This window comes from Vombatus ursinus, unplaced genomic scaffold (assembly GCF_900497805.2).
Source record: "Vombatus ursinus unplaced genomic scaffold, bare-nosed wombat genome assembly UNPS02010304.1, whole genome shotgun sequence".
Lineage (NCBI taxonomy): Eukaryota > Metazoa > Chordata > Mammalia > Diprotodontia > Vombatidae > Vombatus > Vombatus ursinus.
This window is the reverse complement of record NW_020950082.1, coordinates 4,066,985-4,090,280: the sequence shown is the minus strand read 5'-3', so window position 1 is coordinate 4,090,280 and position 23,296 is coordinate 4,066,985. Positions and strand designations below refer to the sequence as shown.

At 39.7% G+C, this 23,296-nt stretch overlaps 1 protein-coding gene across 2 annotated transcripts in view; it reads left to right on the top strand.

The window, feature by feature from the left end:
- The window catches only part of UBAC2 (UBA domain containing 2), a 228,026-nt gene extending 207,355 nt beyond the window's left edge, over positions 1-20,671 (top strand). For both annotated transcript variants that reach the window (XM_027854128.1, XM_027854129.1), the window contains one exon: positions 20,332-20,671. In XM_027854128.1, coding sequence (XP_027709929.1) covers positions 20,332-20,439 — 108 coding nt within the window. In that variant the 3' untranslated portion in view covers positions 20,440-20,671. The remainder of the gene's footprint in view (positions 1-20,331) is intronic.
- Positions 20,672-23,296: the final 2,625 nt, after the last annotated feature.

Sequence of the window (23,296 nt, the reverse complement as noted above, 5' to 3'; positions counted from 1 at the left end):
TCTAATTCAGTAAGCGTTTATTATGTACTTCATAGTCCAGGGACCATGATAGAGATAGAAAAACAAAAGTCTCTCTTGGGATCTTAGCTTCTGCTCAGGAGGAAACCACATGTCCACAGATAAGTAAATACAGCCACTGAAAAAATTTCGAGGGGTGAGAGAGATAGGAAGGGCCTGCTTAAGAAGTTGAGCTCCCTTGAAGTGAGTCTTAAAGAGAGCTGAATCCCAAAAGGCAGAGAGGAAGTGAGGGAAAGAGGGGGAGGGCAGTCCTGGCTCAGTAGACAGCCTATCCAAAGGCAGAAGGCGGGGTGTTGTCCACAGTCAACCACAAACAGGCCAGTATGGCTGGAACATAGCACTTACAATGTGGAAACAGTCTGGAAATATTAGTTAGACATTGCTTAATTATGTATATTTACTATAAGAGTTTTGATTTTCATCTTGTTGTTTTTCCCTCCAGTGGGAGGCAGGGCAGGGAAAGGGCAGGAGAGACTGACAGTGGGAGACTATTGCAGTTGTCTAGACAAAAGGTGATGAAGGCCTGGACTAGGTTGTTTGTGGTATGAGTAGAGAGAAGGGAACAAATGCAAGAAATACTGAGGAGTTGGAATCAGGGGAGCAAGGGAGAGTTAAGAGTCACCAGTGACTCCTGAATTGTAAAACTAAGTAACTGGAAGGATGGTTGTACTCTCAACAAGAAATAAGGAAATTAGGAGGAAGGGTGAGTACAAGGGGAAAGATACTTATCTTTTAGACATGTTGATCTCAAGATGTCAGTGGGACACCCAGGTGGAAACATCCAAGAAGCAGTTGGTGAGACAGAACTACAGGTCAGGAGAGAGATGAGGGGCCAAGTATGTAAGTTTGGGAGTCATCTGCATAGAGATGATACTTGAACCTGTGGGAGCTATTGAGATCACCAAGAGTGAGTACAGAGAGAAAAGAGAAGCAAGGCCAACACAAAGACCCAAACTATACGTGTGTATAGAGGCCGGACCTGCTCGATGATCCAGCAAAGGATACTTAAGGAAAAGTCAGACAGGTGAGAGGAGGGAGGAGGAAGGGAAAGTGTCCAGAAGAAGGGTGTGCTCCAAGTGTCCAGAAGAAGGGTGTGCTCATCAATTTTACATTTCTTAGAGAGGTCCAGAAGAATGAGAACTGAGAAAAGGCCTTTAGGGTTTAGGAGTTAAAATGATGGTCAGAGCTTCAGGAGAGTGGTTTTTGTCAAATGGTAGAATAAGAAAAGAGGCAGCTAGGTGGCTCAGTGGATAGAGTGCTGTGCCTGGAATCAGGAAAACCTGAGTTCAAATGTGCCCTCCAACACTTAGTAGCTACGTGACCCTCAGCAGGTCACTTAACCTCTGTTTGCCTTAATCCACTGGAGAAGGAAATGGCAAACCACTCCTATATCCATGCCAAGAAAATCCCATGGGCAGTATTGATGTGCTATTATGATCCATGGGGTCACAAAGAGTCAGATACAACTAAAGAACATCAATAGAATAGGCAAATCACAAGGGGTTTAGAAGTGAATGGGAAGTGAGAAAGTCGAGGCAAAAAGTGTGGAACCAGACTTTTCTAGGAGTTGGCAGTGAGAAGGAGATGTAAGATGATAACTTGAAGGAATGGTAGAGTCAAAGGAAGTTTTTTTTAAGGATAGGAATATTTATAAGTAGCAGTAAAGGATCCAGTGGATAAGAGTTAGGATAATGAAGATAAGAAAAGGAGAGAGGGGCTGATTGAAGGTACAGAGGAGAAGGTAGTAGGTAGACGGTCTGAATACGTCTACTCCATGTTCTTTCCCGGTGTGTTTTGCCAGGGTGAAATCATGAGAGAAGGTGGACCCAGTACTGGAGAGGGTGGCTAGGGAAGCATTCTGTTGTTAGGGAGCTAACATCCATGTTTGCAAAAAACATGAAAGGAATGTGAGAGGAAAAAAGTCTCATACAAAGAAAAGTTGGTTAATATTGAAAGGAAGGTTAGGAATGAAGTAAATGGGAATGAGAGAGGGGAGAGTGGTTGCTAGGGAAAACAATTTTTGACTCTGAACCAGAGTCAAATTTGAAAAAAGTTCAAATTAATTTATTTTAAGTTTTCAACATTCACTTCCATAAGCTTTTGAGTTTTCTATTTTCTCTACTTCCCCTCCCCAAGAAAGAATGCATTCTGATATAGGCTCTACATATACATTCATATTAAACATATTTTCACATTAGTCATGTTGTAAAGAAGTATTAGAACCAATGAGAGGAATCATGAGAAAGAAGAAACAAAACAATAAAAGAAAAAAAGAAATCAAATAATATGCTTCGATCTGCATTCAGACTCTGGATGTAGATAGCATTTTCCGTCATGAGACCTTTGGAGATGTCTTAGATCTTTGCATTGCTGAGAAAGGCTAACTAAGTCTATCAAAGTTAGTCGTCGCACAAGGTAGCTGTTACTATGTACAATATTCTCCTGGTTCTGCTCACTTCACTCAGCATCGGTCCATACAAGTCTTTCCAGGTTTCTCTGACGTCCACTTGCTCATCATTTCTTATAGCACAATAGTATTCCGTTACATTCATATACCACAACTTGTTCAGCCATTCCTCACAGTAAGAGAATTTTTGCTGATGTGATTTCCTCACGCTCTTTAACCTCCTTGCCCCTCACCTACACTCAGGCTTTGGTCTTGGGTTGGTCCAGGGAACTTGGCTGTAAGGAGCTGGTCTAGATGACTAGATGATTGTGGCTGGTCATATCTTCGTTTTCTTTAGTGTAATTTCTCCATCCCCTATAACTACATCCAGGACTATAATGTTAGGATCTTGGTGTGTAGGTTATGGAGAGCTGAGGGCAGTTGTGCTCTCCACTTTTCTCATTACAGTGTATTTATTTTCTATATATCTGTATTTGCTTATTTCTGAAAGTGTTGTATGCCATCCTTACCCGCTCCCCCCATATAAAGTATCTTGAGGGTGAGGTCTGAGAGGGAAAACCTTATTTTAAATTTTCTTGATTTATTGATTGTTTACTCTCCCTCTGCAAGGACAGTCTTGCCCAAGACCTCAGCTATTAGTTTGATTAGGGGCAGGGGGGGTAGTCTGCTAATTTTAATCAGTAAGTCCTCCTCATCCCCATGCTTTATTATTCTGCATCTCAGACAATCATTTCAATCACTCAGAAGCATTAGTGAAAAGTTTATGGGTGCAGTGGATAGAGCTCTGGCCTTGGAGTCAGGAGGACCCAAGTTCAAAGCCAGCCTTAGACACTTGACACTTACTAGCTGTGTGACCCTGGGCAAGTCACTTAACCCCAATTGCCTCACCAAAAAGCAAAAAAAAAAAAAAGGTTACAAGGCCTTGGGTAAAATTTTTCTCTGTATGAAGAATTTCCTAGACCCAGGGAATACATTACATAAGTCATATTAACAGACTACTTGGTTTGGGGGTAAGTTTCCCAATGGAAACTCTCTATAATCACAAAGCTTTTAGTGGTAGAAATCAACGTGCCCTTTAGGGGGAAAAATGTGGCACAGTAGGCAGCCACAGGGCAAGAAGAAAATGAGTTCCGTTATATCACTGCTTGTTTGACATATAAACTATGAGTCATATGTGTGACCCTGGGCAAGTCACTTAACCCCATTGCCTAGCAAAAAACAAAACAAAACAAAAAAAAACTGTGAATCATAATCTTGATAGGAGCCGTTATAGACATGACACACTTTAAAGGGTGAGAGATTTTTGGTTTTGTCACTTTTCCTAATGTGTCCAAAAACGACACCATTACCTAAGCATAGCATATACATACATGTACATGTACGGGCCTATTGAGGATTACATGGTTGTTTTTCAACACTTTTCTTCATCCTGTCAGAATAACAAACCCTATGATGAGTTAGTCATTGTCAACGTGCATTGAAAAGGATTCAGAGCCCTGTTGTGAAGAAAATAAGGAGAAAAACTGTTTTATTCAAAACTTTCCTCTTAAAAGACTTTTACTTGTTTATTTGTTTTTTAAGGTAAGGGTTAAAATGTGATTGAACTGATGATCCATAGAATCCCAGAGTTTAAAAGAACCTCAGAAATCATCGAGTCCACATTTCTAATCCCCTGTACAACACACCTGTAAAGTGGTTATTCATCTGCCTTTGAAAGCAGCCCACCACATTTTTAGACAGCTCTCATTATTGGAAAGTCCTTCCTTTTATTGAGCTAAAGTCTGTCTCCCTGTTCTGTGTTCTTGAGCCACACAGAATTAAGTATACTTCTTCAACATGGTACCCCTTCAAGGTACCATGTGTTTCACTTTATCAGTACTCAGTCACTGAAATGGGAGTTCTCTCCAGTGATACAAATTGCAGCTTATTATTACTGTCTCCTAACATTGTGAGGGTAGCAATGGAGAGCTCCAGCTTTCAACCCATCATTCCGTGTCTTTGCCACATGACCAGGCCATCTTCTCTTCCTGTTATACATCTCTCAGTGACATCTTTTATGGCTGTTCATCTTTGAAGTTCATCTCGGGCTATATATTGCAACCTGTTGTCACCCAACCCATAGAGGGCCTTTCTGTTGCCCTCTAAGTCATACTCATTTTCAAATCTTCAAATCTGCTATATGTCATGGCTTATTATTATAAAGCAACAGCAGCAGAATGTTGGTCTTTAAAAGATGAACCTTTGTTTTCATTGGAAAATTGGAATTATCAGAGGATCTTTGTTATTCCAGAAGGCAGTCCAATTCACTGTCCTTCCCTTGTTCGTCTTTGGGGCCAACTCTTTGGCCATCTGTACTGAATATCTGTCTCAGATATACATATTGATGGATAAGCTCTATAATTTGTCCACATGAGTGTCATAACCAGAACAATAGATGTTCTTCATCCACTTGATCTTTCCAGTGTGCATAGTCAGGCCAAACTGTTTGGGTGGTTTATGGCTTTCTTCTGGGAGAGATCTGTGATGTTTCAGAGTTTCATGCAATCAGCACAATGTAATCCACAAACGTGAACATCTGGAAAACTTCACTATCTGTGAAGAATCCTTCTTCAACTCTGTGCTGGGTCTCCTTCACACTGACATACAGCTTCGTCAAGGATATATCTGCCTAATTTGTGCCTTGCCTGGTGTTTATGTTCATTGATTAGGTCAATGAACAGGATTATTTTCACAATATCTCTCATATACCCTCTACTGTCCTCTGACATTGCCACCACCCTGCTGCAAACCCTCATCACTTCACACCTGGACTGCTGCAGTTGTCTTCTGGTTGGTTTCCCTGCCTCAATTCTATCCCCATGCCAGTCTCCTATTCAGTAAACTCTAGAGGCCGCTTATTTTATTAGAAGATCTAAAGATCAAATGTAAAATCCTCTGTTTGACTTTCAGTGCCCTTTATAACCTGGCCCCTTCCTGCCTATCAAATCTTCTCACATCTTACTCCTCTGAACCTCATAACAAAATACCTCATCTCTCAATCTGGGCCTTTTTACTGGCTGTCTCCCAGGCCTACAAGCCTCCCTCACTTTCTTCAGATCTCAACTAAAACCCTTCAGCTTAAATCATCTGCAAGGAAGCTTGCCAAGTCCTCCTAAATGCTAGTGCCTTCCCTCTGAAATTATCTCCAGTTTGTCTTGTATATATCTTAACTGCTTGCTTGTTGTCTCCTCTGTTATATTGTAAGCTCCTTGAAGGGCAGGAATTGTTTTTGTCTTTCTTTTTTTTTGTATCCTTACTGCTTAGCACAGTGCCTGGTCCATAACAAGCATTTAATAAATGCTTATTGACTTGACTTATTTCCCTTGTTATTCCTTTCAAGGAATCTTGAATGATTTTGAAATGTGAATGAGACAATGTATAGGAAAATCATTTTTGGAAGCATTTTGCTCTACCAAATCAAATACTTTTTCATAATCAATAATAAGCACAATAGGATTTTGTATTCTTTACATCCTTCAGTCATTTAAGAAATGGTAAAGATATGGTCTCTGTCTGACTATCGCTTGTGAAAGCTTGCTTGTTACATAATAATTGTCTTAATTCATTAATAAATTAATTGATTAAGAAACCCTTAATATGTGACAGTAGTTGTTAGTTTTCTTATTTACTTTTTTTGTATTAAGAGACCCCTAGATTTTTTTTTTTTTTGTCTTTGGCATCTTCCCCTCCAGATACTTTTCATGTCAGCCTACTTATGCTTATGTCTCCTCTAGCAAAGATCTTTCATTCAGTTCAGCTACGTTTTTTGTATTCCTTTTCTTTAGTACCACTTCTCTCTCCCTATAAGCACATCCAGCACTGTATTGTTAGGATCCAAGTACAATAATAACTTCACATCCTTAATAGTACAAGTTTGTTATACTGATCTTTACAGATCTGTTCAATTTTTCTTCTATTTGCCGTTCTCTTTCCATTCCTGTCCTTAAGAACCCTTTGCTTAGGATGACTGCTTAAGTGGATATCTTGTCTAACTATTTAAAATGGTTTTGTCCTCTATTGCTTCATTCTGCTTTATGAAATGATACTGTACCTAATTGTCCATTATCCTTCTTCATAAGATTTTATCAGTGTTTATATTAGAAACCAGCATTGCCCTTGGAACCCTTCTCCATTTGGCAAAAAAAAAAGATACTTGCTGTTTAAGGCACTTTCTGGGTTCTTCTAATTGTCTTCTTGTAGCAATAGATTTCTATTTAAACTGTATAATATTGTCATAACTGGTGCCAAAGTAATTTCTGATGTCCATTTCCCATTTTTTAGCTGGCGGTTACTTTAAATAGTTTGGAGTTAAGTTGTTTCAGTTATTCATGGGATCTCTTTTTTTTTTTTTTAATTATTATTCTTGTGCTTTCTTTTTGCTAATTTTGATCTTTGCCCTAACAAGTGAGTGGTCTAACCATTCATAGATAGCTAAACAGTCTCTGATTCAGAGATAACTCCCACATCAGTAATAAGTCTTTCCCTGTCTGTTAAAGCACAATCTGTTTCACTTTTTGTAATGGTGCTTGCCATACCCAGTACCTACCGGTTTGGTTTTTTTGTTGTTGTTGTTGTTGTTTTTTGTATTTTGTTTTAAAGAAAGTGTCCATAATAGAAAAGTATGAGGCTTCCACAAGGACTACAGGTCTTTAGCACCTCTCATTCCTTTTTCCTAAAACATGCTTTCCTATAGCTCTCTCACTGCCTTTTCCCACTTTTTTATTGAAATTTCCAGGTATCAGAGTGTTTGTTGCTTTAATTTTGAGGGTTACTAGAATTTCTCTGCTTTTTGATCCTCAGCAACTAATGTTGATATATAAACAGCAGGGTTTTTTCTTGATGGTCTTTTTGCAAATGCTTATAATTATCACTGCAATGCAAAATTGCCAAATATACCATAAAATGATATATATGTGTGTATATATGTATATATGTATATATATGTGTGTGTATATGTGTGTGTGTATATATATATATATATGTATATACAGTAAAACCTTTTCTGCCTAATCCTTTCTTCACCTCTCCAGAGAATACTTGTGACTCATCCTTTCATTTAGCTTCAACTTCCTTCATTCTGTTCATTTATAGCAAGACTATTAAAAATGTATATGATTTAGCTCCTCTAATATCATATCCATTCATTGGTCACTTGACAAGTATCTCATTTTTAGAGGACCAGCTGTCAATTTAAAGTTTATAAGTGGTCAAAAAACTATATGATTCTTAGCATATGTTGCAACTGTCACGGCAAATAGAAAAGGGGTTAATGGAACTGAGGTCCATTTTGTATTTCCTTTGTTTCATGAGTTGCCATGACCAAAAAATCATCACCACATGACCAGCCTGTTGGTAATGAGCCTCTCCACTCTTAGCTAGGCTGTTCCTTGCAAAACATACTGTCTGTTTTAGGAAATAAGCTCTGGCAGGTTCTACCTTGCAAGCCTCCAGCATCATTTGATCAATATCTGATGAGAACCTCAGTAGCAAGGCTTTGTAAGAGGGCTTTGTTCCCTTAGAGCCATCAAAAAGACCGGTCTCACAGTATGAAGCAAGAGAGGGATAGCCTCTATATTTAACTAGCTTTCACACTAGTCTGGGCATAGGTCTCCCTCAAGCTGGGGCAGTCTTGGGAAATTACCCCAATACTCAAGAGGACACCAATGTGCAATGCAGGTTCTTCTTTGTCTGGAACCTGACCTGGATCCTCTATATTTGGGCCTCTCATCAGATGCTAACTGTCCATCTGTAACTTGTGGATGGGCTCTTCTTAAAGCTTGATGCCTCAGCTTCTCCTTGCTTCTTGTTTCCTGTTCACTGGAAAACCCAACTGATTCCTCCCTTGGCAGCAATGCGTAATCTTAGCAGAGTCCTGACCCCTCTTCAAGGCTAGCAGAGTACTTAGTAGTACCAGCTACTGTAGTCTCGAAGACTACCTGGTCTTTCACCTACTGGTAAATCTCCTGGGGATTCTTCACTGGTCTACTACCTCCCTGGGCACCTAGATTTTGTAGCAGGGCCCTAGACCCAGGCTACAGTTCATAACATTGAACTTGAATAAGATACCATTACTTGTACCTCCCTGAAGCTCCAGCTGTTCTGTAGGCCTCCCTCAGCTGGGCAGCCATCAGTCCTCACCCAAACATTAACAGGAGTAGAGTAGAATCTGTGGTGTTGTTCCTAAAGGCCATGTGCTGATTCTTCTCAGGCCTCAGTGTCTTTAGCACTTTCAGTAGTACATAATTAGAACATCTTCTTAAGGATAGTTTGTTGTGTTTCTAAGCATTTTGATTCCTATTTAGTTACAAACCTTCTTCAGTAGTTCACTCTCAAGATCTCAGAATGGATCATGGCAAGAAAGCCGTGTGCTAAAAATTACTTCTCACATTCCACCTTAACTACTGGGAAATCTTTCTGATTCTGTGCATACAAGGACCAGATTATGCTAGTTTTGTAAGCAATACATTTTGTTAGCACTCTCTATTGAAGACACCAAACACAGCTCTCCTATTTCTTACTTTTTACACACCCACACACACACACGCACGCACACACGCACACACACATACACATATTTCATTCTGGGCCAGTAGAATTTACTTTGCAACAGATCATTTTCTCTTGTCCCAAGTGTCCAAAATTATCAGGGAATTTTCATAGCTGTGGATTGAAAGGTCTTGAATAGCGCCAACTGATCCTACACAAGCTACAAAAAGGCAGTTAGTTATTCCAGCTGATTTTGAGAAGTAACACAAAAGACTTGCTCCAATGAGCTAAAGCCAACACTGAATTATTGTGAAGTGCATTAACCACATCTTTAAAGGCCTTGTCCCGTTGGTCTCTAAATTGTACCAGAAGATGTAGGCCAGAGGTGTCAGACTCAAAGGCATGCCCAGAAAAAGCTCCCAAGAGCCACCTAAAACCGATTAAAATGTAATGAGGAAATGTTTAACAGCAGCAGCAACAAATACAGTACAACATTCTAAGTCAGTTTGAGGCCGTTGAGTTTGACACTGCTGGATTAGGCCATTTTACCCCTTTTTCTTCTGCTGCTTATAGTTCTCAAATTTGTGTCCATGGCTGAAATCATTGAGAGTCTTTACTGTGGTGGAACAGTTCTTCAGACTCACCCAGAATGCTATTCATCTCAGAGAAAACAATTTTCTGAGTCCACTCTCAAAAAATATTGGGAGTCATGGTGGGGTGGGGTTTTTTGCCCTTTGGGCATATCCTAAATCTCACACAATGACTCTCATACTAAATTAGAAACATGACACTTCATCACTCATCTCCACAACGTCCCTCCATGCAGAGAAAGCTGTATTCCCTCAGTTGCTCTCACAATATCTGCATCTACTCTCTTGCTATCTTATTGTGTGTGTGTGTGTGTGTGTGTGTGTGTGTGTGTGTGTGTGTGTGTGTATACCCCCTCCTCCATTAAAATACAAGGTCCTTGAAGGGAGAAATTGTTTGTATACATAGCACTTAGTAAGTTGCCTGGCATATAGTAAGTACTGAATAAATGCTTGTTGGCCAACTGACAAACAGTCCTTCCATTCTTTGGCTGTCAGAAAGTCATCAAAGCCATGTATATTCCAAAAAGTCCTGGGCCTTCTTCAGTTGGAGTTCATATCACATCAGTAAATTACCTTTCTAATTCCTTTTTTGCCTCTACCCAGCTCAGAAACTAGGAACTTACTAACAGTGTGGCAGCTAGGTAGCGCAGTGTATAGAGCACTAAGCCTGAAGTCAGGGAGACCTGAGTTCAAATCCAGTCTCAGACACTTACTAGCTGTGACCCTGCACAAGTCACTTAACTTCTGTTTGTATCAGTTTCCTCAACTGTAAATTGGAGATGATAATAGCACCTACTTCCCAGGGTTGTTCTGAAGATAAAATGAGATAATAATTAAAAAGTACTTAGCACAGTGCCTGACACATAGTAAGCACTTTATAAAGGTTAGCTGCTATTGTCATTATTATTATTATTATTATTAACAAAGGTTTGGAAATTCAGTTACCCATTATATTAACCAAACCCAGGCAAAGAGCAACACTGAAACAGAAAAAAAATTTATTCCCAAAAGAAGTAATAGTAATACAATAGCAAACAATCTCAGCTTGCATTCCTAGTGATTATTAAGAGCTTCATCCTTCATTTCCCAAGACTAGTTTGAGTCTCAAACCATTCTAGACTCATGACTCTAAATAGGAAAGGTATGGGCAAAGTCTCTATAGCCAGAGTGTGGGATGGGAAACTATACACTCATAGGTCTTGTGTCCTCCACTGAAACTTTTCCCCAGTCTCCATAATTTGGATGTTTTCTCTCCTTGGTCTGTGACATGCCCAGGAGGTTTCAGGACTCCTAGGTTCCTGGGATTACACCATTATACATTCTGGGATGCTCCTTAAAACACTTCTTTTCCTGAAATCTTTCCCCACCCAATAAGAGTTGTGCTCTGGGCATATGGTCTCAAGGCAAATATTGTCCTTGTTCTTCTCTACTGCGTACTTTAATTTGAGGGACAGCTATTCTAAGAAATGTTGTCTTTTCTTTACTTCAGCAATGTCATTTATATAATAAGCATTTCTTACCCATCTACCATAAATAAGGCACTATGCTAGGTACTGTGTACATAAAGAGAAAAAGTTCCCTCCCTTTTTTTTTTTTTTTGTGAGGCAATTGGGGTTAAGTGACTTGCCCAGGGTGAGTATCATGTGTCTGAGGCCAGATTTGAACTCAGGTCCTCAAGGCTGGAGCTCTATCCACTGCACCACCTAGCTGCCCCAGAAGTTCCCTCTCTCGAGCGAGTTATGGTCTAATGGGCTAGATAGAACATAATTTTTAAATGCAAAAAAGTTTTAGGAACAAAAGTAAGTCAAGTAGTCCTGGGATCATGAATTAAGGTAGTGGAAGCATGAATGAAAAATTGGACATAGATGAATATGATGATGGTGGGAGAATCAATCAGATGAGTGTTTATAGAAGTAGAAACAATCCAAGATGGATCTGAGTTTATGAGCCTCAGAGGAAGAGGGTGCTATCAACTAAAATAGCTATATTAGAGAGGAAGGGGAGTTTTTGTGAAGAAGATCAGTTTGTTTTTAAACATGTTAAGTGTGAAGTATCATTAAGACACACTGGATGGAGCTGTCCGGGAGGCAATTAGAAAGAGGGACGTAAAGCCTCGGGAAGAGAAGAGAATGGAAAACACCTGCCTGGAGGTAATACTTGATACCATGAAAGTAGATGAGCTCATCGAAGGAGAGAGTATATAGAGAGAAGACCGACAATAGAGCTTTGGGGGCATCCCATACTTGTAGAGTTGGAGGAGAAAAAGGAACCAGTGAATAAGACAGAACCAGATAGGCCAAGAAATAGAGTGATGTGATAAAAGTCAAAAGAGGAGAGAAGGAGGAGAGTAGTCAGCAGTATCAGATGCTTCAGAAATGTGTAAAAAAAAAAAAAGAAAAGAAAAAAAAAAGATGTCAGTTGTCAAAAGGCCGTGGATTGGGCAGTGTAGAGGCTGCTGGTGACCTTTGAGAGAGCAGTTTCCCTAGCATGCTAGGGAAATATGCACACTGTGATGTTAGATGCTAGATGCATGAGGATGGCAGTCACATTGCACGAGGTTGAGTAAGTGGTAAGGAAGTAGAGACAGCAGGCATCAAAAGGTTAGCAATCAACGAGCAAGATGAACTGATAATTTAAGAACATACAGAATAAACAAAAGCACCTAGAGTGACAGAGAGGTTAAAAGATGAAAGAGAGAATGACTGATAGAGCAAGGTCCTGCAGGAGATGGGAGGGAATTGGGGGTGGGAAGGAGGCACAAGGGACCTTGCCTCATCCTCTAAGAATGGACAAGGCCCTGTAGAGTAGTTTCAAGGTGTGAAGGAAGGAGGAGATGAAGCAGCACGTGACAGATGGCATCAGTCTCTTCAGCAAAGTGGGAATACAGGTTAACTGCTGAAAGATGGGGTTTGAACTGGAGATTGGAGAGAGACAAGAAGATGCTTCAAACCATTTTTTACTGGGTTTTTTTTTTTTTTGTTGTTGTTGTTTTGTTTTTGTTCTTCCCAAAAGAAGCCTGAAAAAGATCTGTGTAACAACAAAAATGAGATACTTAGATACATCATTTATCTCATTTGACTAGTATTACAGTTCATTAGCCTGGTAGGAATATTTTATGCATCATTAAGGAGGTAGTTTTGATGTAGTGGGACAAGCATCAGATTTCTAGTCGGAAGACCTAGGTTCAGGTTCCTCTTCTGTCACAGGCTGAGAGAGGATGGCCAAGCCATTTAATTTCTCTGCCAAGAAGAATAATCTTTGGACTGGAAGGGACAGAAGAGAAACAGTTAATAGAGGGTTGAAACTCAAGATTTAAGTAGAGAGGGGTAAAAAAAAGTTTCCTTTGATAAGGTGAAGTGACACGTACTAAAAGAGCTAGCAGATGTAACTGCTGAGCCACTTGACAGAAATCTTTGAAAAGATTATGGAAAATAGAAAAAACTCTTCAGGCCTGGAATCGGATAGATGCTGTTCCAGTTTTCAAAAACGGACTGGGAGTAGAGCCTTCAGACTGTTAGCCTGGTGAGTCCCAGAATGTTAGCATTGGAAGGGACCCCGGAGGTTTTCTAGGCCAATCCATACCTGGAAAAGAATCCCCAACTACACCTTGAAGAAGTGATGAAGAAGTTGTCTTAGTCAGAACCAGGCTTTCTTGGTATCCTTGGAGATGGGGTGAAGAAGTGGAGCCATGATCAAGACAGTTGGACAGATTTAGGAGTGGTCGAATGACCAGACCCAAAGATTAGCAAATGACGGATTGATGTCTCTCTGGACTGAGGTTTCCACTGGAATTACCCCTGGGATGAGGCCATGGTCTATCAGTAACTTGAATGAAGGCAGTGTGCATAGGAAATCTACCAATTCTGAGAAGTTGGGAGGGTAAATTGATATCTTGGGTGACAGGTTTAAAAGGCTGAACAGTAGTTTTAAAAAAAATCAACAGTGGAAGTACAAATTGAGGAAGACATAGCTTAGCAGCAGTTGATAGAAAAGGACCTGGTGGTTCTTGAGGATTCAGAACAGAGTGAGTCAACAGTCTAGAAACATTAATGTGGTCTTAGAGCACGTTAATAGGAATAGAGCATCTGGGACAAAGCCATGGTCCTGCTGCATCTGAAATAGGCATGTTAGAGCTTCTCATTTTGGGAAAGACAGTGAGAAACTGGAGCACAGTGAGAGGATAGTGACTAGAATGGTGAATAGTTACAACTCGTGATATCTGAGGATCAGCTGAAGAAACTGGAAAGGTTTAGCCTGGAGAAGACTTAGGGGAGACAGCTATCTTCACACATTCGAAGGGCTCTCATGTGAAAGAAAGATTGGGTTTATTTTGCTTACCCCTAGAAGACAGAAGTAGGAGCAATGAGTAGAGGTTTCCATAAATCAGATTTAGACTCAAGATAGGAAATATTTCTAGCAATCAGCACAGTCCATCAGTGGGGTGTAGACTGCTTTTAAAGGTAATGAGGTCTTCAAGGAGAGGCTGTATGACTATTTGTTAGCCATGTTTTATTGGTTCTTTTTTTTTTCTTTTTTTTTGGTGAGGCAGTCGGGGGTTAAGTGACTTGCCCAGGGTCACACAGATAGTAAGTGTCAAGTGTCTGAGGCCAGATTTGAACTCAGGTCCTCCTGACTCCAAGGTCGGAGCTCTATCCACTGTGCCACCTAGCTGTATGCCAAAGGATTTCAGGTGGCCCAAGAAAAATGTAGAGGAAATCCTTTGGTGGGCTGCAAGTTGTGCAGGCCTGTTTTAGAAGGAATTCCTAATCAGGTGTAGGTTAGAATAAATTACTTCTAATGTCCCTTCCAATTCTGAGAGGCTGTAATTCTATAACGTTCTATAGCTTTATACTTTTTTTCTTTCTCCTCAATTCAGAAGGCCCTGCCAACTTTTACAGAAAACTCACCTAAGTCTCCAAACCATCCAAAACAGGGCTTTTTAACGTGTGTGTGTGTGTGTGTGTGTGTGTGTGTGTGTGTGTGTCCGTCCGTGTCCCCAGGGACTCTTTGCTATAGGCAAAGCCTATGGGCCCCGTCTCAGAATGTTTTCAAATGCATAAAGTAAAATACATAGGTTTACAAAGGAAACCAATTATATTGAAACAGTTATCAAAATATTTTTTTTTTTAAAAACAAGTTCACAGATACCAGGTTAAGAATCTAAATCAACATATGCATGCACATAAACATGTGCATACATTCACATCCAAGAGGTTGGAGGAGAAAAGGGGTGGATATAAAATCTTAGTCATTATGTCATCTCCATTCTACTGCTTATTCACCCCTGAGAATCTGGGTGTCAATTCTGTTTCATCTTCAGTTTTACTAATGTTATTACTACTAAGACATATTCATTCCAGAAACATTTCTTAAGCATTAGGCATTGGTCACATGCAAAGCTGAAAAAGACGGAGCCCCTGCCCTCAAGAAGCTTACAGTCTAGTAGAGGGAGCTAAGAATACAGATGAATATAATTCAAATCAGAATATAAGTTTATTAAGAGTATAAAGTTTTATGAGATCAGATTGGAAAATAGACACACACACACACATATATACACATATAATATAAATTCCAACTCAGCAAGGGGGTTTGGTTTTCAATCCACAATCAGCCAACAAACTTTTGAAGGTCTGCTATGTGTCCAACACTGTGCTAGGTGTTATCCAGGGTTACAAAGAAGAAAAATAGGGTTCACATCCTTAAGGAACATGCAGTCAGGTTGGCAAAGAAAGGCAGGGCATATGCATGAAACAAGGAGAGGGTGTCCAGACCATAGAAGTGCCGAATGCTGTGAGACCAAAACATATGGTGCCGTAGGAGTTCAGAGAACGGACCGAATCACATGGAACGTGGTGCACGTCATTCTTGCATCAGCAGTGATCCCAGGGTGTTGGCAAGTAGGGAAACGCTACCAGTCTGAATGAACATGTAGCAGGAATAACAGAGGAAAGGGAGAAGTAACCAAAGTTTTCAGAGAGACCAGATAATTGCCATGGAAGGTTCCAAAAGTTGTTCCACGTAGATGAACCTGGGAATTTGTCTGACGTTAATGGAAGGCACAAAATGGACTGAGGTTGGAGGTAGTAGAGTCAGGTAGAAAGGCAGCACCGGCCTCTGCATGCATAGAAATTGGAGAAGTAAGAACCCTAAAAACACACTGGTGTTTGACGCACTTAGCTAAAGGGAAGCTAGACAAACCACAAGCTGATTTGGGGGAAAAAAAAAAAAAAAGACAGGGAATCTTCATTAGAAGTTTTCAGGCTTGTACAGAAAAGCAAGGCGGGAGGAAAGGTTAAATTCAAACGGTAGAACAGCAGCACAAACAGGATCCCTTTGGAAAACCATCACGTTAGAGTCTTGTTAAGAAATAATCAGGAGACCGTTTCACTTCACATAAAAATGGGTTAAAAACAGACAGACCCCTGGCGTGGATTTGTGTCCGTGTCTCTGTGTCTCTCGAACCCTTCCAGTGTGGTCCCTTTCTTTGTGAAACATGTTGTGAGCAGCACCGATTTCATCTTGTTCTCTCCTGGAACCTTTTCAAATGTCACTAATACTGCTGCTGTAAAAGCACCTGTTCTGGGGAGATTGCGCCTACCTAGAGCCACTGAACCCCAGAGCTGATCTTTACTGGCTCCTGCAGGGGGTGTATTGAACACCTGTGGCTGAGGTGTGCATGGATGAAAAGCTGCTGGGGTTGTCTCAGCGGGCTCCCTGTGGAGCACCCAGATATTTCTGCCGCTGTGTTTTCATCTCTAGGTTTTTGTCTGTAAAGGTAGAATTTAGTGTTACAACAGTATCCAGGTTCTTCCCTCACATCCTTCAAGTCTGGTTTCTTATCTCTTTCTGAACTGGATATCTGCCTTGGAAGACAGGAGTTGGACATGTTTAAATGCAATGACTGGATTTTTTTTTTTTTTAATGAAAGAGAGTGGGGAAAACATTTAAATAAACACAGCATTAATCATGGGCCCCTAGACATTTGATAAACAATGGTAGGTTTTGCTAAAATGATCTAAAAAAAGATATTTTCATATACCAAAAGCTTTTTATCATATTTTAAAAAAGGAAGTTCATGTGATAAGAATTTTTAGAGAGGAGTCCCTCTAGTGCATAACTGGAAGTAGTAAGTGCTCAGCGTGCTTGTAAATGAAGTAAGACTGCTGTATGTAGTTAAGTATTTATGAGATTGGTTTTTGGGAATTTCCAGATTTTTAAGTAGGCTATATTAAGTCCAGTCAATACTATGCATCTTGGGAATACACAGCATTCACCTTTGTATTTAACTGTTGTTAAATCCAAAAATTGTATACATAATACGCAATTGTTGGGAAATTCAAAGTGTTTTGCGAACTGTTTCATTTTATCCTTAATACATTCCTTTGACATTGATTTAAAACAATGCTTTGATATATTTCTTCCAATGAAATAGATTTGTATTTTTTTATTAAAAATTTCCCTTTATTTTCAAGTTAGATCTTGTGGGATGGGGCCTTTAGTACCAATCCGTTGTTTCAATAAAATTACCATTTTAGTCATTTATAACACATTGCAATTTTAGCTGATAAGGTAACAGATGTATTTTCTGTTGCCATGATATCAGTGGCCAAAATGAAAAGACAGGAAATAGTTGCACATTTGGAAAAAAGAAATTAGTATAGTCTTTTATTGAATCCTCCTTGTATATCTCAAGCTGACAAACTTGTTTTTTGACTGAGACTATCTGAACACGTTTACTTTTTTTCAGTAAATAAAAACAATCAAAATTGGATATATTCAAGAAGTAACCAAAATAAAAAGTATGGTATATTCATGAGCTACTGAGGCAGCAGAAGACTTTTAAAAGTCTTACTTTTAGTGGTCCTCTTACAAAGGTTAATTTTCTTAGGCAGAGTTGGTGGGTGCTAAGCATTCAAAGCTAAAAGTGAAACAGCTCTTGCTCTCGAGGATTCTGTAATCTATCATAGGAAACAACATGTACATATATATAAGTACATAAGATATGTTGTTGTTTAGTTATTTTCAGTCATGTCTGATCTTTGTGACCCTTTTGTAGTTTTCTAGGCAAAGATACTGGAGTGGTTTGCCATTTCCTTCTCCAGCTCATTTTTCAGATGGAAAAGCTGAGGCAAATAGGGTTAAGTGACTTGCCCAGGGTCACACAGCTATGAAGCGTCTGAGGCCAGATTTGAACTCAGGTATTCCTAACTCCTAGTCCAAAATTCTATCCACTGTGCCATCTTAGCCATCCACATAAAATATACATAAATGCAAAATATACATAAAATATGCTCAAGGTAAATACAAGGTAATTTCAAGATAAGGGTACTAGTGGCTGGGGGAAATCAGAAAAGACCTCATGTAGGAGGTTGCACTTGAGCTGAGTTTTGAGGGAAGGGGGGAATTCAAAAAGAATTGTCATCCAGGTGGGAGACATACCTATGTAAAGACCCAGAGGTAGGACGTGAAATGTGATTGAAACACAGCAAGTAGGTAAGTTTGACTCAAAAGGTGGAATGTATGAAGGGAAGTAACATGTAGTAGTAAACTTGGAAATGCCAACTGGCGCCACATCATGGAAGATTTTTAATGCCAACCAGAAGAGTTTGTGTTTGATCCTAAAGACAAGAGGGAGCAAAATGACATGGCCAGACCTACATTTCAGGAATTTCACTTAGGAACTGTACCAAGGATGGCGCAGAGAGGGCAAAGACTTAGGGGCAAGAGACTGAATCAGGACAGGCTATTTCAAGAGTCTAGGCAAGAGGTGATGACAGCCTGAACTAGGGTAGCAGTCTTGTAAGTGGAGAAAGAGGATGGATATAAATCATCTTTCATTAGAAATACATGGAAAAGTCACTAATCAGTTTTTCAGAATGGCATCTTTTGTCACCAAAAGACAACAGAAACTCAATAAATGTTATTGGATGAATGTCCGGTAAAGATTACAAAAATAAGGAGAGTGAATGAGCTTTGGAAGTGAATGATGAGAGATGACCTTGATCTAAGGAAACAAGTTCTGAGACAAGTTTTATCACTAATAAAACCCTTGTGGACTTTCAAGTGTGATGATCTTCCAAAGTCAACTTCTCTGTCATGTGTCAAGTTCAAGTGTCATTTCCTGGTATCCCTCATTTCTGCTTTGCCTACATGTCCATTTAGTGGCTACTTGGCATTGTTATTCTGCTATTTAAATTTCTTATATCTCAAGCGTGGGACCTTTAACACCATAGTATAGCTCGTAAACCTAAGCTAACAGAAGCTTACTCTCAGCAAGGGAACATTAAGGTGACTAGAATTTTTAATACATACCAACTACTACTGTGTACAGCTGAATCTTAATGAAAGCAAACCTATGTATGTCAGTGCTTTTTTTTCCCCACATCTACTTTGCATATGGCATCCTTCTTGAATCATATTTGTTTGTGTACAAATTATATCTCCCATATTAGACTGTAACATCGGGGGGGGGTGGAGTGGAGATCTGTTGTTTTCTGTTTTTATGTCTTTGCTGTGAATCTCTGGTGAAAGTAATAAGAAGAATCTATGGCTTTCTCCAGTAACATTCAGCAGCCCAGGAGGCTGAGAGGAGGAATTGGACTGTTGTAGTTTCCCAGGGAACAAGATTCATAGGTTAGGAACTATGGAACATCTAGGAAGCAAGTGATTCTAGGGTGGTAGGTAATGGAACATTGCAATGACAGACCACATTGTCAAGGCTGGGTGTGAAAGCAAGTGAAGACAGAGCAGAAAAGATGGAAATATTGCCTATTTGTGATCATTTTTTTCTATCATTCTGCAAAAGTACAGTATTTCAGACACATTCTGGAATGAATTGATTATAGTGAGCTATTTATATGACCCCCAAGTCAAATATAAAATCCTCTGTTTGGCTTTTACAGCCTTTTATAACCTAGCCTTTCCCCATCTTTCCAGTCTTTTTGCACTTTATACATCTTCATGGACTCTATGATCCAGTGACACTGGTGTCCTTGCTATTCTTCATACAAGACATTCCAACACCTACCTGCATTTTCACTGGCTGCCCTCCCATGCCTGCAGTGCTCTCCCTCCTCACCTTCACCTCCTGGCTTCCTGGCTTCATTCAAATCCCAGCCTGCCTTCTGCAAGAAGTCTTTCCTGGTCCTTCTCCTCCCACTCCCTTCCCTCTGAGATTACTTTACATCTACCCTGTATATATCTTGTATGTACATAGTTGTTTGGTCATTGTCACCCCATGCCATCGTTAGAATGTGAACTGCTTGAGGGCCAAGATTGTTTTTGCCTTTCTTTGTATCCCTACTGCTTAGCAGAATGCCTTAAATTTCTTAGTCGACTGGCTTGAGACTCTAAATAATTAATTATTTATAATGATTAGAATATTATATATCATGTATGTAATAAATGGGGTAGAACAACATATGTAATACGTTATAGGGGGGGAAAAAAAGAAATAAAGAAAATTTTGTAAAGAAATGTGGTTAGTTGTCTACACTGGAACAAATTCTCCTTTGTGTTTAAACCTTTATAAGCAGACCTGTATAAAATTCAAAGTCCTTTCTTTGCAAGGACCTCTAAAATATGTCTTCCCCTCTCCCCTCATTTCCTCTCCTTGAATGGGGAAAATACCCTGTGTATAATTTGCAGCTTATAGAAACATGATTTTCTGAGTAGTTAGGATTTTTTAATTACTTTTAATAAATCAAAGTACTATCCTATGAAAAAACAGGTCGATTTTTGTCTTTTGCCTGCCAATAAAGAATATCTTTGCATGGCTTTCTTTTTCAGGTTGCCCGACTCATGGAGATGGGATTTTCTAGGGTGGATGCTCTGGAGGCCCTGAGAGCTTCAAATAATGACCTTAATGTAGCTACCAACTTCCTGCTGCAGCACTGATGAGCCTGAGGAATTCAGCTGACATGGTTGCTTACCATCTGAGGCAGAGGCAGCATCTGCCTCCTGGATGACATTGAAAAATCTTTACCAAATGAATCCAAGGCAACAAAGCCATGTCTACAAAAACTAAGTTATAATGTTGGGTAGAGGGTAGGTATGCCCTGCTGTTCCCATGCCCTTAAACCCCAAGGTTGTTATGATTATACTATCCAAAAATAAGTTTGTCATTGAATTAGCTAGCATGTTCTTTTTTATCTTCATTTTGAAAAACTGGGTCTTTTCCTTAGTTTTGGGAATCAGCAGTAAAGAATTTGTTACAGTATGTGTATAAAATGCTGAGAGAGTACAAACTTATGCAACAGCCCAGTGCCACTCCAGAGGGGAAATAGAAGCTGTTGTAAGTCATACTATGTTTATTATAGTACATTATCTCACATAATCTTTTGATTGCAATAATAATCTTGAAGGGGAAAGGGAATAATGTTATTTCAATAAGGACATATCAGATTATTCTTTGTAAAAGTTTTTTTAATTGTATTTTTTTTCTCAAATTTATTTTTAAAACTAAAGGGCTATTCAGGCCACACTCAGTACCACCTGGATACCAGAAGTATGATTTATATATATATACATACATATATATATATATTATAAATTGTATTATCTAAGGACTAACTAGGGAAGAGTGGAAGCACTGAGTCATGCACTCCTCATCACCAACCCCGGGCAAATTTTCTAAGCCTTTCTTCCCATGTCTTCCAGAAAAAGCTACTAATTAAAAGAGCCAAGAAGAGTCTCTGAAACAATGAAAAAGCTCTGGGGGGAAAAAAGGATCTAGTGTTGACTCTCCCTTGAAAATCCAAAGTAGATCCATAATGGGGAAGTGATTCAGACAGCAAAAGAATGAAAAAGGAGCTAAAAAAAAACCCAGCTTGATGGCATCCGGCCAGGTTCAACAGGATCAGAATGACCTGCTGGATCTTCATGATGGCCTAAATAGAATACTTTATAGTTGACATGTGATGGATTTGTGAATAGGCTATCCATTATTTTCAGGAAGTGGAGATGAGGAACTCGAGCCCACCTTTTGTGTCTGGTTCTTGGGCTAACTGTTTGCTGCTGAAAACTTAGATTGATTGTCCCCTGGCTGCACCACCAGCATTAGCCATTCTAGAAGTGGCACTTCCTGGCAGCCACCAACCTGGGAAGCTTGGCATCCCAAAGGGCCAACCCAGGGCAATGGAGAGGATATGGATAACATTTCAGAATTGGTCACCATAAGCAGAGAAAACAGAAATAAGGATTGGAAAGGAATGGAAGGGGAAGGAGGGCTGAAAAAAATGTTTACCAGATACAGAATAAGTGAAAATAAGGGAGGAAATGCAACTCCATTTGTCATCTGCAAAGTGAGCAGAAAGGTATCAAATTGATGCAAGTTTAGGTACGTGATGCTCATTATAATAAACTTTAAAGTGTATTTTACCTTTTTAGTATTTTTCACATAGGATTGACTCAATCTAAAGAAAACTTTCTCCTAGGCTTTGAATGATGAAATACAGAGATGTTTGTCAGGCTACCTGTCTCTCTTTGGGTGAAGAGCTTTAAGGGAGAAAAGGGTTGGAGAGAGCTCTAGCTCTGTCTAGTTAGCAGTAGCTATGTCCTAAAAGAATAAATGTGTTACTGAGGCCAGATTCCAGGGATCATAAGCATCACTGCAGTGTCTAGGACCTAGTAGGGCCCAAAGCTCCGTCAGCAGCGCCTAATTAGTTAAAGTAGTAAGAATAAGTAAACCTAATGGAGAGGTCTGAGGCCAAGTCGCTAAACATGTTCACGTGTAGACGGTACGGAAGCAATTCAGATTGATTGTAAGAGGGGCACACATTTAGTGTACTTTCAAAAAAAAAGTGCAATACATATTCATACCATGTGTTACTTTTGTGCACATAGTCAAATAATTCATAACCAGTTCATCAGAGAAGCAGAGAGAATTTCTCTTCTAAGTTCCCAGTTATCTTAATAAATACCACTTAACTGGAAAATCAGGATCTTAAAGAAAGATGTGTATTTTAAGGTCGTCTGACCTTATCAGCATCTACACATGAAACTGTTTTGGTCAGCACCTATTATTTCATCGGTTTAGGGAACTTCCATTTCCATTAATATCAGTTGGCAACTCCCATGTGATTCGTAGTCCTAGAGAGTTGCCTAGGACACTGAGAGGGTAAGTGTCTTACCCATGGTCATACAACTGATCTATTTGGGAGGCAGGACTGAAGCCCAGGTCCTTCCGACTTCAATACCAGCCTTCTATCCACTATGCCAATCTGTCTCTCATATATTACATATGGGGTCTTTTTTCCTTTTAAAAAGGATTAATCACTGAGTGGTTCTTGTTTATTGTTTGTTACTATGTTTTGAGAAACCTTTCTGATTCAGTTTTTATTCTTAATGTTCTTCTCTACCATAAATGATAAGGCACTGCTTTCCTTGTTATCCCTTGGGGTTTGGGTTTTTTCCCCTCTTCTACTCACACAACTTGTGGCCTCAGGATCTTTTTCTTTGTAATCACCTCCAGACTGTAAGTCCCCACCCCTGTCTTAATACCAGTCCTTTACTTTCCTTCCTGGCATCTTCTTCCGCACCAAGAGCTTCCAGTACTCACCTTCCCTGCTCTACCCCATCCTTGATAATCAGCTGTTTCCCACCAGATGGCAAGCTAATCACCTGCTTCCAGTAAGCTTAGGTCCCAAGGGCTTTGAGTCCAGGAAAAATACATGCACACCCACACCTTCCATCAGACATTGAAAATCTCATTCAGGTAGATAGATGATCTTTGAGAAAATCCAATGTTTTCCTC